The 19,788-nt window shown below is 39.0% G+C and overlaps 2 protein-coding genes across 2 annotated transcripts; one reads left to right on the forward strand and one right to left on the reverse strand.

Annotated features, from left to right (window-relative positions):
• The first annotated feature begins 901 nt into the window (after positions 1-901).
• CLT1 (CRT (chloroquine-resistance transporter)-like transporter 1) lies at positions 902-6,190 on the forward strand. Its single transcript, XM_089630011.1, has 10 exons — positions 902-1,618; positions 3,179-3,324; positions 3,428-3,465; positions 4,151-4,266; positions 4,408-4,507; positions 4,631-4,666; positions 4,804-4,854; positions 4,940-5,063; positions 5,275-5,400; positions 5,677-6,190. The coding sequence occupies exons 1-10, from the start codon at positions 1,191-1,193 to the stop codon at positions 5,850-5,852; spliced, it is 1,341 nt and encodes a 446-aa protein (XP_089486137.1). The 5' UTR covers positions 902-1,190; the 3' UTR covers positions 5,853-6,190.
• A 655-nt stretch (positions 6,191-6,845) lies between these two features.
• LOC149380882 (F-box/kelch-repeat protein At3g23880-like) lies at positions 6,846-7,977 on the reverse strand. The gene has a single exon (XM_089601236.1). It carries the CDS (start codon positions 7,932-7,934, stop codon positions 6,846-6,848), a length of 1,089 nt encoding a protein of 362 aa, XP_089457362.1. The 5' UTR covers positions 7,935-7,977.
• Between the last annotated feature and the right edge of the window lie 11,811 nt (positions 7,978-19,788).

The following is a 19,788-nucleotide window of genomic DNA, read 5'->3' on the forward strand; positions in this document are numbered from 1 at the left end:
AAGGGGATAGAAAAAAAAAGAGAAATTGCCTCATTTGCCACCAATTTCATAACATTTTCCCAATTTCCACCAAAAGACTAATTTTTCCCAAAATGCAACCATCTATGTAAACAATGTTGACATCTATTTTTGCCCTTCACTATGAGATGTCAACATTATTGACATAGATGTCAACAATGTTGACATCTCGGTGGCATTTTGGGAAAAATTAATCTTTTAGTGGAAAGTGAGAAAATGTTATGAAATTGGTGTTAAATTGAACAATTTCTAAAAAAAAAAAAAATCAGAAGTCGTCACATGTTAAAGGCTAACAAAGTCACGTGACGATCAATAGATAAAAGTTAGAAATGAATTTGCTTTTTTCTTTTATCCATATATGGGTATCATTGTAAATTTATTAGTTAATAGATTTTATCATTTTGAACGTAACTGTAATTTCAAAAAATTAAACTCAATTTACAATCGAAGTCGCTGACGGAGATATTAAAATTGCGATCGGGATCGGGATTGGGATTGGGATTGGGATTGGTGACAAAAAAGTAGAAACAGAAAAGCACCACAATTGCGAGAGACACAGTACGGTCCGACAAAATGCAAATGATTTAAAGTTTAGCTAGAAAATAAAAATATTGTGAACATATGAAAATTGAAACGTGATAAAATAAAAACTAATGAAACTTGCACAGAATCTTAAGAATATCCAAATAGTCAACGTGCCAATTAACCACGGTCCACACTATATATATAATTTTTTTTAACTCGTCTTATTATTTTTTTGAGACCTACTTTTCATTTCGAAAGGGTGTGATTCGATCGAGCCTCGAGGAAAGCAGAAGAAAACCAATAATGAGTTCTTTTGGTCTTTCACCATAAGCAACAGCCAATCACGTCGCATCACGTGTTACGAAATCGGTCCTACAATTAGCACTACAATAATACATCTCTCTCTGCTCAAAAAACACACTTGATTAGAGCATCGAGAACCTCAACCTCAAGCAATCAAGCAAAAAAAAAAAAAAAAAAAAAAAATCGAAAATCTCAACGCCTCGCCTTTCAAACACTCATAGAACTAGGAAGTTCAAGCGAAAATCGCCATTCCATTTCCAACATCAATCACTGATTGTCTCTGATTCCACAAATTCATAATTATATATTAGATTAAAACAAACATCCGAATTAGCCTCTAAATTATGACGTCATGCGCTCGCCTGTTAGGTCCAGGCGCCGTGAAACCGTACCAGTCGATTCTAATCCGGATCCGATCGCCGCCGAGATCCTCCTCCGGAATCTGCTCTCTCTCGCCGAGACGATCTGAGATCGTACTCCGACTGCCGGCGCGGAAGCATTTTCAAGGAACTGTTTCGGCTGCGGTCGGCGGAGGAGCGTGGGAGAGGTCGCAGGAGACCGTAGCGGAGACAGAGAATGTCGTTCCGTGCGTGTACGCCGTCGGAGATTTCGATCGGACGATGGCGGAGAGCGGTCGGAGAAAGGCGGTGGAGGTAGCGGCTGCGGCGGCGATGACGGTGGTTCTAGGCGTCGGGAATCGAGTGCTCTACAAGCTCGCTCTTGTTCCTCTCAAGCGTTACCCATTCTTTCTCGCTCAGCTCGCCACTTTCGGGTATAGATTCTCTCTCTTAACTTTCTCCACTCCTTATAATTTCGCTCGTTCTGGATTGGAGAGTTCTGAATTGGATTAAATTGTTGTGGCTTTTGTCGAACAATGAAGTAAAATTAATGATTAAAGAAAGGTTTAGGATTTATAATCTTTTTTTTTTTAAGGAAAATGAAAACTTGATTGTTGCGGTCGATGTCGAAGGAAAAGCATCTGTTTGGGTGTTCAAGTTGTCTTTTTTCGACGTGTGTCTTTCAGTGGCCAAATTGTGCACGCTTTTTTTCTTTGATTATTGTTTTTGTCGTTTTTTATGGTTCGAGTCCACTCCACTCTATGAGTCGTTTGACATTAATTATGATTTATAACTTAGCTAACAATAATTTCGACTTCAAATTTTTATTATTATTTGTGGTAGTGGAGTACTCAAATATTTCAAGGCTCGTACTGTCTTGATCAATTAATTATCTTTTTTTTTTTAAATTAAATTATCTTTAACTTAACAGTGATGGTCCACAGTTTTTATTGCCGAGGAAAAAAATATAAAAAAGAAAAAATTGTTGAAACTAGTGACTAGTCCCTTACATTTAATAGCAAATAGTCCTATAGTAAAAATTGACATGGATAGTTTTTTTTTTTCAAACATATCTAAGTTAGACAGATGTTTACCGATTCCACTCAAAATGAGACTTAGGAAACCTAAACTCAGCTTTCTTTATTTTTTTAATTCTTTTGCTTCATAAGGAGAAAGGAAAAAAAAAATCAACTTTCTTTTTCATGCAAGCATATATGAGGGGTAAAAAAAAAAAGCAGAAGCAAACCCCTTGGACGAAAAACTACAGAATTGAATTAATTGAGTGAAGGCCACTGATTGACTGGTGGGCCCAAGGAATTTAGTACTCAAAAAGTCTAGTCCGCTTTCGCTTTCTTTTCACTTTTTTGGGGGTGCGATGTGGTCCTCAAATAAAATAAAGTTTGTTATTTGTTTTTAATAGTTCTTTCAGAGGAAAGTGACACAAGACCTGTAATTGCAAATATATGGTTTTATCTGAATTATTCGTCACCTGATTGCGAAGTTTGGGGTATTATCATTAAAAGCTTATCATCTTTAGATGTAATAGGTAGCTGTAGCCTTCCTCCAAAACTAAAATACTAATGAGAAGACATTCACACATAGACATTTTTGTTTCACGTACCGTGATTATCTATTAGATGTCAAACTGATATTTACTGTAAGATCAATGTTACTTCAACTATAATGCACATCTTTTGTATTCATTAAAACTACAATTTCAAACAAAAGAGTGATTTTTATTCATTGATCGGATTGAAGTATTTCCAAAACCAAATCAGATTTTGAGCCAAAATATGTTTGCATACTATTGCTAGGAATCTCACATTGAAAGTAAACGAGAACTAACAAGAGTTTATAAAAGTCATGGGTTACTACTCTCATTTCCAATTGACTTTGAGATGGAGTCCCTCGATACTTTCACAACTATATTATATACTGAAATGTGTGACAACATGATGTATAAGAGATATATTTAATTTTAATGAGCTTGGCAGGTATGTGATAGTGTACTTCTCAATCTTATATCTGCGTTACAACGCTGGTGTTGTGACGGACGAGATGCTTTCAATGCCAAAAGCTCCATTTATTGCAGTTGGTCTCTTAGAGGCTCTTGGTGCTGCCACTGGAATGGCAGCCGGAGGTGCTTCCCTACATTTCTCGGTTGCAAAGCTTTGATTAATTAATTTATTTTTATCAACAATTATCTCATTTGACATATGGTATTCCCTCTCATCTTGAATCAGCAATTATTTCTGGAGCATCTATTCCGATTTTGTCCCAGGTTAGCAGATTTGACTCATCAGTTTCTGATCTTGTGCACCTCGGAAAATGGTCGTGATTTCCTTTTATTTTTTTTAGTATTTACATGTCATACATCTTAAAATATATGAATTTCTACTTTTTTGCTGAATACTTGAGTCTCGAGTCCACTAAACATGTTTTGTAAATTTGACGTGAATATTGTGCAATGTTGTAAATTTGACGTGAATATTGTGCAATGTTTGTATTTTGAATATGCATGAATAGCGACAAGACAAAAGTTTTTTGTTTTTTGTTTTCTTCTTCTTATTCGAGATAAGGATTAGATATCCGATTTTCATGTTATAAATAAATTTTAAATTTTAAATTGCCTTTTATTGTTTTTTTTTTTTTTTTAACTAAATATAATGTATTGTAAAGAGACGTGGTATGAAACTATCATAGTCTGTTTAAAAAAAAACTGCTCATGTAAGTCGTCACTTGGATTTGAAATATTAATTCCAAGATTAGATAATCGAGAGTACTCTGCTTAGAATATATTTGTAAAACTGTAGATAATATTATCAATATGAGATATGAATGATATACCATTTATAAGGCATTTGAAAAAGAAACACATCCTGTGGCTTTTGACCTGGTTTGGACACTTGCATTTTAAATTTATAATGTCGAAGCTAATAATTGATCAAGTTCGCTAATTTTTGCAGACCTTTCTTGTTTGGCAAATTCTTCTGTCAGTTATATTCCTTAGGAGGAGATATAGAGTGAATCAGCTTTTAGGATGCTTTCTTGTAACCATCGGTGTAATCATAACTGTAGCAAGGTAATCCCCGGGTGACTGAATTTGAATTCTATCTATTCTGAGTTTTGAGTTACATTCTGATTTCTATGTAAGTACGACTTATTTTCTTCTGTAAATATTTTTTTTTTTTATTTCTTTTCGTTATATCATATGGTTTTGCAGCGGGTCTAGTGCTGGAAATTCATTAAAGGAAGCAGGAATATTTTGGAGTCTATTGATGATAATGTCATTCCTTTTCCAAGCAGCAGATACAGTATTGAAGGTCCGTTTTTAACTAGTTTATTCAACAATTTTTTATTATTAGGTATAAATTTTTAACTATATCACATGACAGCTCGTAGTTTGCTTCTATGTGTAACACAAATTCCTTGTTTGTGACCGTTAGGAACTGATTTTTCTTGATGCCAAACGACGATTGAAGGTAATGAAATATACTTTTTCTTCGCATGGCAAAGCAGAAGGTTTTTTTTTTTTTTTTTTTTTTTTTTTCAATCATAAGCTAATCGGAGATCCTTATGCTTTTTACCTGCCATTTGTTCTAATTTCTATGTGCTACAGGGTGGCTCGGTAGATTTATTCGTCGTAAATTCCTTTGGATCTGGTTTCCAAGTAGGTACTATGATGGATTTATATTTCAGAAACTGGACTTGAGAAAAAAAAAAGACTCATTGCATCTCAACTCCTTGAATTGCAGGCTCTATTCATATGCTTACTCCTACCCTTTCTATCGAAATTATGGGGCGTCCCGTTTTCACAGCTGCCAATCTATCTCAAAGATGGCGCAGCGTGCTTTCTCAACATTGGAACATTATCTAGTGGTAAGTTCTTATCAAGGCTATTGTATTCATTTTAGCTATGCAGTTATATCAGCAAAATTGGTATAACATCATTTCTTTTGATAGTTCAAAAGTTGATGAATGCTATTATCTACATTGACTTCTTTGCTTTCATATGTAATTTAATGTATCGGTGAGGCGGAAGTGAATATTAGAGCTCAAGTTTGACATGTATTGTGTTGATCAATAATAGGATGTGATGGAGCTCCGCTGCTTCCGTTGCTATTTGTGATTGTCAACATGGCCTTCAATATTTCATTGTTGCATCTTCTCAAGATCTCTTCAGCCGTTGTTTCTTGTCTTGCAGCCACGTTCTCAGGTATGCCCCACTATTTTAACATGAAAAATCAGGAAATATATATACTTGATAGGAAAATCCTAGTATAATGCTCAGTGAAAGGTGTATAAAAATGAGTAATAAAAACCAATATTTGATCACTTTGAGGGTTATGTATGGCAAAAATAATCAAAGTGTGGTTTTAAGTTGGTGTCTGAATCTTTGGAGTAATTTACTCTCATTCCGTTTGCTTCATAGTAAATTTTGTTTTATTTTTTTGACAAATTATTGTGGATGTTGATTTCTTGGTACTGGCAGTGCCGATATCAGTGTATTTGTTCACGCTACCACTGCCGTACCTAGGAGTCGCAGCGTCTTTGCCAAGTGGGTTTGTAGCCGGAGCCATTGTTCTCGTTTTGGGGTTGCTCATATATGCTTGGACTCCCTCTCTCGGTTCGTTCTCCAATGCCTCTTCACCGCCTTCTACCACATGATATCCGACCCCTAGCCAAATACAGCCTTAGGATTGCTTTACAATCGCATTGGCATTAACTATTTCAAATGAGATGAAGAATGCCATGGCAAACATATCATAGCTGTTTCTAAATGCAAGGTTATTGGTGGTCATTGTTGCCCAAACAGGCAATCTTTGGGACCACAAATATACGAGGGAAAAAAAATTAAGAACTTGTTGTATTTTTACAAAAAGTGGCATGACATTCGTGCATGCTTGTACGGCCTTCTTCAAAACCTTCGTGTAACCTATTTTTGAAAAATAAAAATTGCGCGAGTTCGCTGCGGCGAACTCCCCAGAAAATGGAAATTTGCAGAATTTTACATATGCTAGATAAAAGTGTCATAGATGTCAAATTTTCTAAGTCCAGGGATTATTGCTGTTAACCGCCAAAAAAAAAAAAGATCAATCTGTCAAAATTTATAAACTTAAGATGTACAAATAGACCTTTTATAGTTGAAATAACCTGGCATACCTCAATTTTCAACACTTATTCCTAGAATGAACTCATCATCGCTCGTTAAAGATTGCGGTCACACACTCTTATGTATTGTTCCTACGTGGTTCAGACTTCAGGCCGGGATCATCTTCAAAGAACAGAATTTATAATCTTCAGATGTACAAATAGGCCTTTTTTTTACGTTTTTCTTTATAGTTGGATTCATGAGTTGTAAAGACAATCCGACCAGAATCCTGATTATTCAAAGATTGTTCAACTCTGATTATTTCTCCGAGACAATTATTGTAACAAGTTTGTCATCTGCGGTTTATAAACTGTCTAGGAGGTCTCGTAAAGGATGTCGTATACTTCACACTCATAGGTATGTAAAATATAAATGGTAAAAGTTCACATCCGACATGTCTCTTCAAGTTATTAAATACGTTGAAACTATTTAATAATAATAATAATAAAAGAACAAAAGAAAAAGAGAAGAAATATATGAAAAATTAAAAAAGAGCTTAAAATTACATATTAAACATTATAATTGGGCGAAATCAAACTGGGAAGGTAATGCCGAAAGTTGCGGTAAAGAATTGAATCGCTTTTCTGGGTGGCAGGGTAATAGAGAAGCTCTTCCTTCTGCTCATAAAATTTGCGGAGAAGAGACATTACACCGGGTTCGGTAACAGACATCTTAGTCCAACTCAAAGCGTTTCTCTTTGACCAAAACTCACACTCTCCTCCGACCTTCCTCAAAACAGCACCAAGCAAAGCGTTCCACTTGAGGACCTCAAAGCGAACGTACTCGTCCTGGCTCTGTGACACCGGGCCGTCCATCTCCTTCAGCTCCTCGGTGTTCAAATCGAACGTCAAGATCTTAAGCTGACTCCCTTTGATCGGCGCTTCTCCGACAACCACAGCCCAGTTGATGAATCCATCCACCACCGCTTCTCCCAAGCCGCCCTTAAACCTGCGACCCGATAGGGACCCCAGTTCTCTCCAACACCCGGTGTTTCTCGTGAATACCTGCAAGTGGAGGCCGAACCTGCTGTCTTGCCCGATTCTAACCACCTTGTAATCGTTACAATTGTTGCCGAATCCCAGGCTGTGCTCGTAGCAGACGTCTGCCACGTAGCCGGGGTCAATAGGCTCCGGAAGATTTTTCAGTTCTCTGGTTGCCGGATTCCACAGCGTTCGGTACGAATATCGATCAAGGTCTCTCTTCTCTTTGACTGCATAGAACTGTTGGATCAAGATTAAGCCGTTTGAAGATCCGTCGAGATAGAAATTCCTGATGTCGGACCTCTCCTGGGCTTTGGCTACGTACGACATGTCCATCTCTACGGGATTGGATTCGCCATCCGCAATTCGTAACAGTTTGAGGCCGCTTATCTCGGAGTTGGAGAAGTGGCGGCGGCCACGGATGATGTCAGAGGGCTTCTCGGTGGCTGCGTGCTGGCGAAGATGGTCGGCCGCGAAGGAGTCACTGGAAAGGCCAGCCCACCAGCCCTTACACACGCTCTTGAACCTCATCACGGATTTCACCGGAAGTTTCGCCAGGATTTCTTTGAACAAAACGTCTTCAGCTATACAACAACCATCCGTTGATAGTTCTTCCATCCACAGCGTTACTCCTTAAACGTAGTGCTCGTCCACCTCTCTCTCTCTCTCTACTTTTTTTTTTCTCTGTTTATTGTTATCAAAGTACTGACGATCGAAGTGTTTAAAATAAATACGAGGAGCCGCTATTCTTTTCCGAGTAGGATACGGATTGGAATTTTCTAACCCAAGTCGAATTAGATATATTTAGCTTCAACTTAGAGTGGTAATTTCGTAAAAACCAGCAAGTGAATGATGTAGTGTTGAATAGAATTTAAATTCTGATAATGAATTCTTATTATTTATTTATTTTATTTTTAGTTTTTTTGTTATTTTTATTATTATTTTTAGGATTAATTACACTATTTCCGTCTCAACTTGGATGCGTGTAACGGCATGCCCCTCGAAATTCGAAAAAATAGCATTTCTAACCTTAAAAACATGTATTCATTAAATGTTGTCGTTGCAAATTAAACAACTTTTTAACGCTTCGAACTACAACTTTTTAATGTTTCGGACGGTTCGATCCAAAGCCGAACCAAGTGGCCGCACCTGGCCAGGGGGGAGATACTAGAAAGTCACGAGTGTCGCTTCTCTAGCTCAAGAATGCTCTTCATTCGTCACGGACACTTGAGAGTGAGAAGAAGAGAAATTAAGCTTAGTGGGACGCAGATGCAGTATCTCTGACGCGCTTAACATTAGTCTAATTGCTATGTTTGAGGTGGAGGACCAATATTCGTTAGTGAATATTTAGGAGATTGGACGTTCGATTAGAAGAAACTGTGTGCGGAGGGTAATCGGAGAGGCGTGGCGTGTAACATCGGTGGAGTGTCGGGAAGCTACCGAAGTTGAGAACGTCTCTCGGGGGGTGACGTTCACTGATGCGTGTCGTTCCGCGATCAAAAATAAATTCCTTAATTGAATACCAAGTATAGCAGCAAATAAGGGTCGAACCCACAAGGACCTAGATTAATTAAATGACTAACTAATTTCAAGAAAAATAACTATAATACAAAGAATCGGGGGTTTTGAAAATTATGAATTTAACAAAGAAAACCAAATGGCAAAAAGACACGGTTAAGGTTTCATTCGCTCCCGCAACAATCCTATTCAATCTTGGTTCGACAATACTTGCACAACTCTATTGAAATCAACGTCCACATAAAATCGACACACGCGGTCAATAATCTCCGCAATCCTTTGATATTAGCTAATCATGACGTTGCGCCGATAAAGAGCCCTAATTGTTAAACAACCTAATGAACACGCGCCTAAATTTAATCTAACAACAGCAATAAATTCAGAAAGCGAGACGAACAGAACAATATAAATTCAACACGCGTGATTCAATTAATTCCGGTTACTCTTTTCACTACGTGCACAAGATCCTTGCGAAACCCGTACCCGTAGTCGCACCACTAATTACTAGCAATTCTAACAATTACGGATTAAAATTGCGAGTATGGCTATGAATAATTATATTCCTATCTAGGTGATCAATCCAAACAGAAACACAATAATTCATTAACACTGAACAATTGGAAAAAAAATTAACAACTTCAATATAAGAAGTAAAAAGCAAAGTCTACACCAAGATCTTCAATTCATGTTTTGGGATTGAAATTCCCCTTAACCGTTCAAAACCTAACTATACATAATTAAATAAAAAACAATACAAGCAATAGAAAAGAGAAAGAAGATAGAACGAGTTTTGAAGTCGGGACGGTCTCCACGGGGAAACCGTTCGTACTCCAGTTGTTGCCGAAAGTCCTCTTCTCTCTTCGTAGTCTTTGCGGCTCTTCTTTTGCTCTGAAAATCGTAGTCTAAGTGTGCTAGGTCAAAATCCCGAAGTCCCTTTTTAGGCTTTCAACGGAACTGTACCGCGGTACCCGTGTGCTGTACCGCAATACTGCCACTGATTCTTACTCATGTACCTAGGTACTAGACTGCTGTACCGCGGTACAGCTACTGCTTTGCTCCTCTTTAGTGTGCTGATCCGTTTGCCTCCAAAAATTGACATTTTAGCTCCGAACTCCCCCGGATTCACCTAAACACATGTAAACACTCAAATCATAAGATGTTCAATTGTAAACATGATTTCAAGTGATTACGATGAATAACGTGGTGAAGAATGATCACAAAATAACAAGAATTATGCACTTATCAAATCCCCCCACACTATCGTTTTGTGCGTCCTCGTACAAACTCATAAATTAAATCCTAAAAATTAACAAAATAAAACAAATAGAAAAAGAAGCTAACTAAAAACAGAATCCGAAATACTCAAATCTCAATCCATATCTCAACAGTTAGATGGGGTGAAAGAACATACCGGATCATGACCCAATACCTCTTGAAATACAAGTTCCTAAAGTGCTCCACATGTACTTATTGTTTTTGCTCGAATGGAAATGAGACTGAATCACTTTACCCGGTATATCTTTTGCAAAATGAACATGTCAACTCGCTTACCCACTGCCCCCGATTTTGGTTTGTATCTTGAAAGGACCAGATGATATGCTCGAACTCCGGAACCGTCTCCACTGAACGAAGGCTCTGCTTGAAGTCATGAGGTCTTTCAAGGGTTGTAATGGGGCCAGGGGGTTAAATGTGGCTAAGTAACGGAGGAAATTTGGGATTCTGAAGGTTCACGAGTTCATTTGACGCTAAGGAGCTTTTTACCCATTTTCCAAATCCCAATGTCTCTCGAAGCACTTATACCCAACCAAACACTGTTTTGCAGCAACAAGGACATCTGATCTTTTGTAATGATCGACCTTTTTTTTCTGTTTTTTTTTTTTTTTTTTTTTTTTTTGACAACTATACTTTCATTTCACAAGAGTATTTCTCGCAGCATCTCTTTCAACTCAATCATTTTTAGCACCTCAACTCCCGGAATTCAGATTTTTTTTTCTTTTCAAAATAACTACACAAGTTGAAAATAATGTCCGAATCCTATAAAACATCTTTTATACCAAGAAAAAATGTCTCTCAACCCTAATTTCCAGGTAAGTAACCCTAAAACGTCAAATTCACTCGTGAACAAGGGTTTGGAGGGGAATTATTTTTAAGTGGCTTGGTCATGTGGATGGCTCAAAAGAAAACGGCTATAGCGTGAAAGGCTCAGAGGGGCTTACTATTGGGATGCTCTCGCAGAGCATCAATGAGGGAACTTGGTCGATTTGGCCATGGTGTTATTATCCTAATTGCCTCAATCATTCTCTAAGCATCGGCACGATCGCACATCGCGCTTCGAACGGTCACCGAAGATGAGTTCTAGACTGGCCCTGGTGAGAACAAATGAACCGAAAACAGTTAAACAAACAGTTGACAAGTAACACTCGCGGAACATTTGTTCTTTATCCATGATAAAGTGTTCAGGGGAATGATGTTTTGGGCAAAAACAAGTCACATATCAAACAAATTAGGAAGTTGAGTTCAAGCTGTGTTGGGATCAATTCCGATAATAATATTTTTTTTTTTGAAAAACTGTTGAGCCAAGATTGAGCAAGTATTTGAGATTCAAAATAGCACAAAACGAGAAAATAAAGAAGTTACCCTTGAAAGAAGAATAATATACATGCGTTATCCCCCCCCCCCCCCCCCCCCCCCCCCCCCCACCCACACTTATGACACACATAGTCCTCGATGTGAAAATATAGCACAAAATCATAGTGTAAGGAAATGAAAAACTCCCTCGAATGTCAAGGTCAGCCCGTCGGTGGTGTTGGAGGCTGGAACGACCATTGTGGTGGCCAGTCGGCTGGCTCTTGATACTGGAACGGTGGTGGTATCTGGTGAGGTGGAAGCTGGTACGGTGGATGGTCGGAGTTGATGGAGGCGGGCTCGAAAAGTATGTTCAAAGCGTCTGTGTGGTGAGCCAAATGTGACGTGGGTGTGGTGGTCGCACATGTCGCGATAGTGGGCATGACACAGCAAGTAGTGTAGCGCGCGCTCGGTGAAAGTGGGAGGGGGCGTTGGTAGAGCTGGCGGTGGCTCATTGACTGCGGGTGCGTGGTTGGGAAGATGAGGCGCGGCTCGTTCGTGCCCGCTTAGTGGACTTCGGAGGCATCTGAAAAAGTGAGAAAACAAGCACACCAAACGATCACGGTACCACGATACACAAACTATAATTAAATTTCAACCAATTCCTGGGGAAGTGTAATATCACGTCACATGTTCATATATAATTCCAAACACTCCGCGCAATTGAACAACACTACTAACCCACGCAAGTTAACAATTTCAAATCAACCAACAATATTCAACTATTCCCAATTGAATTGTTATATCACTAAAACAACTTAACGAGAACCACACACATATCACCCAAATCACAAATCCATATAAACTTCCACAAAAGAGCAGACTCAAATTAATTTGATAGACTCACTTACTTGGATTGAACAGTGGTGGTGTGTTGGCGGAGGGACTTACTATGGCGTCGACGGAGGTCGCCGAAAGGTGCGCCGCGAGGGAAAGCTCATCGGAGAGATGAGGAAGATCACGCTATAAGGAGAGGTCGGAGGCGAAAGACCGCTTGGCGGTGACGGAGATTGTAGACGGAGCGCTCGCCGGAGTGGGTTGTGCGTGAATCGTCAGCACGGAGCTCGTCGGAGTTGTAACGCTGGAAGTGACGAAGAAGAAGAGTCGGAGTCGAACGACCGCTCGCCGGCGCTGAGTGCCTGCTTGGGCCCGAGCGGTGGTTGATTGCAAAGAAGAGAGCTCGGCGGTGGTAAGGTGAAGAAGAAGACAGAGGAAAGAGAGAGGTTGAAGAAGAATGCTGTAAGGTGACGAAGAGAGAAGAAAAGAAACAGGGACGTGGGTTTAAACTTAAAACCTAAGGCTGATTATTATTACTTTTTTTTTTGTTGTACCGTGGTACACAAAAAACGAGCTCTCTGGAAATTGTTGCAGACCGTGGTACAACCACTTGTACCGTGGTATTAATTTTTTTTTTCAGTACCTGTACCGGGGTACAGTACCGCGGTACTTCTACTGAGGTTTTTTTTTTTTTTTTGACAGGAAGAAAAGAGAAAATTACCAAAAATCAAAAATAAAAATGAGACTCGGGTTGCCTCCCGAGCAGCGCTTAGTTTAACGTCCTCAGCCCGACGTGAAGTGGATGTTATTCAAAATACGGTTTTCTCCCGTGGAGAATCGAGTACGCCACCACGAATGGATCTTTGTTTTTTGTGCCCTCAAGCTTGGCATGATACGAATGGCGAACGTGTGGCGCACCAACTAACTTCGATTCGGTTTCACAGATTTTGGGAGATTGAAAGCTTATTGCTTTTGTCGGTGAAGAAGAAGTAAGCTTCACGGAATCCTTGTCGACGGAATCTGCGATTATCAATGTTAGCGTACGAAGTGGGGATTCATCTTCTTTACCTGGCGATTCATAGCCTTCAACATCTTCGTGTGATGACTCGTCAAATATGGAGTCGTGAGGCGTTTTCTCCATTGGAAAAATGGGCAAAGATTCTTCGATGATGAGCTCCGGTGGCACCTCCGAGATATTAGCTTCTAACCGGCTTAAAGATGTAGCCAAGTAGCTCATGTGATTTTCAAAGCTTTGTAGTTGGACATATGTGATTTGTTGGAACTCGAGTGTGTTGATCGCCAATGTCCTTACAAGCTTTTCCAATGACGTGGCTTGTTGTTGTTGAGCGTCGTAGAATCCCAGCTCAGTCATGTTAGAATCGCTCTCCCAACCGTAGTTGTTCATTGAACAATTCCAACAATGATAATCGAACTCTGCCATGTTATCCAACATAAAATAGGCTTGATTAATAGATTGTTGGTAAAAAGAGATATTACCGTTTCCTTTTTCAACCCAAGCCCTTGCTCGTGTATTCAAGCCATTAAGAAATATGTCGAGTTGTCCCTCTCTTGAAAATCCGTGATATGGAAGTCGACGAAGCAAATTTTTGAATCTCCACCAAGTGTTATGCAAAGGCTCCGAATCTTGTTGGCGAAAACGGACGAGGATCTCATAGTGTGACATTTCAAATTTGTACCTCGAACCAAAAGAAAAAAAAATGTTAGCTGGAATAAATAAAAAACAACTGAAACAAAAAAGTCGAATAATTAAATAAAGGTCCCCGGCAACGGCGCCAAAATTTGATGCGTGTCGTTCCGCGATCAAAAATAAATTCCTTAATTGAATACCAAGTATAGCAGCAAATAAGGGTCGAACCCACAAAGACCTAGATTAATTAAATGACTAACTAATTTCAAGAAAAATAACTATAATACAAAGAATCGGGGGTTTTGAAAATTATGAATTTAACAAAGAAAACCAAATGGCAAAAAGACACGGTTAAGGTTTCATTCGCTCCCGCAACAATCCTATTCAATCTTGGTTCGACAATACTCGCACAACTCTATTGAAATCAACGTCCACAGAAAATCGACACACGCGGTCAATAATCTCTGCAATCCTTTGATATTAACTAATCATGACGTTGCGCCGATAAAGAGCCCTAATTGTTAAACAACCTAATGAACACGCGCCTAAATTTAATCTAACAACAGCAATAAATTCAGAAAGCGAGACGAACAGAACAATATAAATTCAACACGCGTGATTCAATTAATTCCGGTTACTCTTTTCACTACGTGCACAAGATCCTTGCGAAACCCGTACGCGTAGTCGCACCACTAATTACTAGCAATTCTAACAATTACGGATTAAAATTGCGAGTATGGCTATGAATAATTATATTCCTATCTAGGTGATCAATCCAAACAGAAACACAATAATTCATTAACACTGAACAATTGGAAAAAAAATAACAACTTCAATATAAGAAGTAAAAAGCAAAGTCTACACCAAGATCTTCAATTCATGTTTTGGGATTGAAATTCCCCTTAACCGTTCAAAACCTAACTAGACATAATTAAATAAAAAACAATACAAGCAATAGAAAAGAGAAAGAAGATAGAACGAGTTTTGAAGTCGGGACGGTCTCCACGGGGAAACCGTTCGTACTCCAGTTGTTTCCGAAAGTCCTCTTCTCTCTTCGTAGTCTTTGCGGCTCTTCTTTTGCTCTGAAAATCGTAGTCTAAGTGTGCTAGGTCAAAATCCCGAAGTCCTTTTTAATTGGACTCCAAATGGGCTTTATTTGAGTCGCATTGGGCTTTCAACGGAACTGTACCGCGGTACCCGTGTGCTGTACCGCGGTACTGCCACTGATTCTTACTCCTGTACCTAGGTACTAGACTGCTGTACCGCGGTACAGCTACTGCTTTGCTCCTCTTCAGTGTGCTGATCCGTTTGCCTCCAAAAATTGACATTTTAGCTCCGAACTCCCCCGGATTCACCTAAACACATGTAAACACTCAAATCATAAGATGTTCAATTGTAAACGTGATTTCAAGTGATTACGATGAATAACGTGGTGAAGAATGATCACAAAATAACAAGAATTATGCACTTATCATTCACCTACTTCAACTCCCTGTTCCCACCGCTCGACGGGGCTGATCCTAACCTTTCAGGTGGCGAAGACGATGAATTGGTCGAATTTGAGTAGTAGGTTTTTCTTTTGCGCCAGTGTTTAGCACGTTGCTTTTCTTAGGAATTTATTTTTTAAGCGCACTTGTCTTAGCGCTTGCTTTTAGGAGTTTTCCTTTTTTAGCGCACCTATTTTAGCACTTGCTTTGTAGGAACTAGCGAGTTGTTAATCTTTGAGCAAGTCAGCCCGTTTTGATCTTAACACTAGCGAGTTGTTCACGATTTAACCTAGGACCGGACCCTGAGGTTGCACGTAGGTTGGTGTTGTCAAACGCCTGAAATCACCGATCTCTTAGGGTAGTCGGGAGTCGCTCCTGCTCAGTTCCTGTGAGAAAATAAACAGTGAATTAGAGGGGCGAGGAAGGTCTACGTTCTTCTCACTCTCCAATGATCAACATTATTATTGGTGTAATGTTCATGTTACGGAGAAAACACTCTCGTTAGTTCGGAATCGTATAGTGTAGTCTAGAGAGAGTATATGTGTTTTTAGGTTATGAATGACTTACATAATGAGCGGAGGGAGCTCATATTTATAAGCATATGGGCTGAAACTGTGCTTGACACAACTTTCGAGAGGTCTCGAGCGGGACCTTTGGGTCTCGCCGTAGGCAGGAAAGAACGGGAGAGAGGTCGCATGTCTGTGGGCGGGCCTCACCATTGGCCGGCGAGGAGGCGAGACCTTGTGTTCTGCGGGGTCTGCCCTTAGGTCAACGAGACTTACCTCTGTCGGTTAGGTCTCGCCTGTGGCTCGCAGGACCTCGCTTTGTCGGTTGGGTCGTAGCTCGCGGGACCTGGCCTTCGGGCCGAGTCTCGCCTGAGGCTCACGGGATCTGCCTAAAATGGTCAGGTCCCGCCCTTTCTTAGCATGGTTTCTTTGGGATCCGTCCGAAATAGGCCGGAGATCGGTCCCGCAGTGGCGAATAATGATTCCATTCCTTATATTTCGTTGCATTTTTTCTTTTTTTTAAGAGACGAGTTTTTACTTTATAACAGACTCTATAAAACTTTTTTTTGACAAAGTTGCTAATTAGTGCTTTGCGGAACTTATTTGAATGTGAAAGTGTGAGTCTACAAATGATTTAATGACCCAAAGCTTAGATGTAACGTTGCGGTCCATGGACAATTAGAAACTTTACAAACCAATTTATATCGAAATTTTAATTTGTTCCTTGAACTATAAAATTTTTCCTCAAAGAAATTATTCTTGGGGCTTGAAACCATTACATATTTGTTGATCATGAAAAAATTGATATGTCTGCGTCCATCGTCATTTATAAACGATTCACATTGTTAGAAATCCCACATCGAAAGTGAATGGAAATTAACAAGAGATTATAAAGGTCATGAGTTACTCCTCTCATTGTCAATTGGTTTTAAGATGGAACCCCATGATACTTTCACATGGTATCAGAGTCCATTAAGCCCAAACGGGTATCCGATCCAATTGTTGAGATTCGGCCCAAGATGAGCGAACGCAAAGAGCCGCCATCTTGAGGGGGCGTGTTAGGAATCTCACATCGAAAGTGAATGAGAACTAACAAGAGGTTATAAAGATCATGAGTTACTTCGCTCATTGCTAATTGGTTTTAAGATGGAACCCCATGATACTTTCACACACATCATGCTCGAATAAAACAATTTCATAATGATATTTAACAATATAGAAATGAAACATAGAATCATCAACATATTTTATAACAACTTGTTATGCCGATGACAATAACACAGAGCTATCTATAATACAAAATATAAGCCAAAATATGTGACAAATAGAGTAGAAAACACAAAAGCATACCGAAAGAATAAAAAATTGAACCAGAAGATATGAGAATGCGATACCAGTGAGAAAGTGGTAAAATATTCTAATTAAATTTGAAATCAATATTAAAATTAAAAATAAGAATAATTCCCTCCTAAATCAGCGATGCATATTGCTTCTAATAAACAAGTAATAATTCAGAATCAGAATATAAAGTTAAAACATTCAGCAAAAAATAGATCACGAAAACTCGTTTTAAAAATAAAATGTAACTATTCCCTGATATATAAAGAAAAAATATCCACGAAAATTCCAATAATAACAGTTATAATTTCTTAAAATTAAAAAATCAAACAAATACGATAACCATTATAAAAATAAATTCTAAAAAGTCTGGGCTACTAATATTTTTTGGCTGCGAATCTCAATAAGTTTACTACAGTATATATGGATCTTATTAATTATATGCAAATATTATGACTATTTTTCAAAAAAAATATAAAACTTTGACAAGATAATGATATCAACTTTTTCATGCGGCTTAATTAGTATGATTTTGTTCATCCGTTAATCCTATTGTTCAACATATTATACAATTTCAGAATGGTTTATCTTTCACAGTTTACTAATTCATATACAATAGAAAGTTCGAATTAAACGTGTCTATTCCAATTATGGATTATGGAACGATATATTCATATATGTAATGTAACTAGCATATAGTATAATGAAACATACTGAAACGCAAATTGATATGTAAAATAGTCGAATAAAGAAGAATACATTAAAATTGAAAAACCGATAAAATTCCAACTAGACACTAAAATTCGGAGAAATTAAACTGGGAGAATAATGCTGAAAATTGTAGAAAATAAACCCTCCATACATCGCAAATCGTCTGGGTTTGAGTGACGGGGTCGAGGAGAATATCTTTTCGGTCATGATTGTCGAAAAGAAGAAAGTTATCCCTCAAAACTCCTCGGAATGGCCACGTGGACGCTCTTCGCCCAGAACTCACACTCTCCTCCAACTTTTGTCATTAGAGCACCAAGCGAGCCCTTCCAATTGACAATCTCTAGGTGGGAAAACACACCGTTGTAATTTTCTGATACCAGACTGTCAATCTCCTTCAACTCCTCGGTGTTCAGATCGAACGTCAGGGCCGGCCCAAACTCACCGGGGACTCTAGGCGATTCAATATTTTGGGGCCCTATAATACTAATAAAAATTTAAATTTTCAGTGTAAAAAATGTAAATTTTTTATAAAATGGGCCAAAAGTGTAAATTTTTAGGATAAAAAATGTAAATTATCTTAAAAATAGGCAAAAAGTGTAAAATAATTTTTTTGGGGGCCCAAGGCACAAGCCTTGCCCGCCTTAGGTCAGGGCCGGCCTTGAACGTCAATATCTTGAGTTGACTCCCTTTTGCCGGGGCTTCTACGGCTCGGATCGCCCAGTGAACGAACCCATCGATCACAGCTCCTCCTTCGACGCTGCCGAGAAGCTCACAGCACGATAGGACTCCAATTTCTCTCCAATGGCCCGTGTTTCTAGTGAATATCTGAACGTGGAGGCTAAACTCCGTGCCACCATTCTCGCGAGGCTTGTGGTATTCACCGACTCTAACCACCGTGTAATCGTTACAGTCGATGCCAAATCCGAGGTTTTAATTGTGATATAAAGAATGGGGATACGTGGGTTGCGTGATGACCGGGACAATAGGTTTTGTAAGATTTCTGAACTCTCGAATGGCTGGATTCCACAGCGTCAGATAGTATTCGAAATCAGGTTCATATGCATACACCTTTCGGATTAAAATCAAGCCGTTTGAAGATCCGTCGAGATAGAAAGTCCTTATGTAGGACCTCTCCTAGGCTTTGGTTACGTACGACATGTCCATCTCTACGGGATTGGATTCTCCATCCGCAATACGAAACAGTCTGGGGTCATCGTAGTTATAGTTCATTCCACGGATGATGTCATACGGTTTTTCGGTGGCCGAGCAGTGGTGAAGATGGTTGGCGATGAAGGAGTTACGGGAAAGGCGAGCCAACCAGGCTCTACACACGGTCTTGAACCTTATCACGGATTTCATCGGAAGTCTCGTCATGATTTCTTTGAACAAAACATCTTCAGCCATATATCAACCGTCGATGGATAGATCCTCCATCGACATCAATACGCCTTCAACATCCTGGTCCATCTCTCTCTCTCTCTCTCTCTCTCTCTCTCTCTCTCTCTCTCTCTCCCTTTTACTTTTATGTGTTGGTTTCGAAGTGTGAACGATGAATGAGGGGTTTTATAGTGCCTTGGGTCTATAGTATGATGGGCTTTCGGATTTATAGCTCATCCCCCAACAATTGGACAAAAAATCATTCGTATTTTCTTAATGGTTTGGATATTTTATTTTATTAAAATCGGAAGTCGGACTTGTACTTCCTTGTTGCTAAAGCTTTCAACTTCTAGGGATAATTAAGTAAAAACCAATTAATTAAGTTAGGCTGATAAGAGTTTAAATGAGTTTAAATCAACAATATATATATATATATATATATATATATATATATATATATATATTCAGGGAGGGCTAAGTATCTA

Source organism: Urtica dioica, chromosome 11, assembly GCF_054948205.1.
Source record: "Urtica dioica subsp. dioica isolate 48M chromosome 11, U.dioica_male_clone48M_v1_H2, whole genome shotgun sequence".
Lineage (NCBI taxonomy): Eukaryota > Viridiplantae > Streptophyta > Magnoliopsida > Rosales > Urticaceae > Urtica > Urtica dioica.

Excerpts from the sequence above, each read along its gene's own strand:
- CLT1 (XM_089630011.1), top strand. The coding sequence starts at position 1,191 with ATGACGTCATGCGCTCGCCTGTTAGGTCCAGGCGCCGTGAAACCGTAC. Across the intron at positions 4,855-4,939 it reads CCTTTGGATCTGGTTTCCAA|GCTCTATTCATATGCTTACT; the intron begins GTAGGTACTATG and ends CTTGAATTGCAG. Across the intron at positions 5,064-5,274 it reads CATTGGAACATTATCTAGTG|GATGTGATGGAGCTCCGCTG; the intron begins GTAAGTTCTTAT and ends GATCAATAATAG.
- LOC149380882 (XM_089601236.1), bottom strand. The coding sequence starts at position 7,934 with ATGGAAGAACTATCAACGGATGGTTGTTGTATAGCTGAAGACGTTTTG.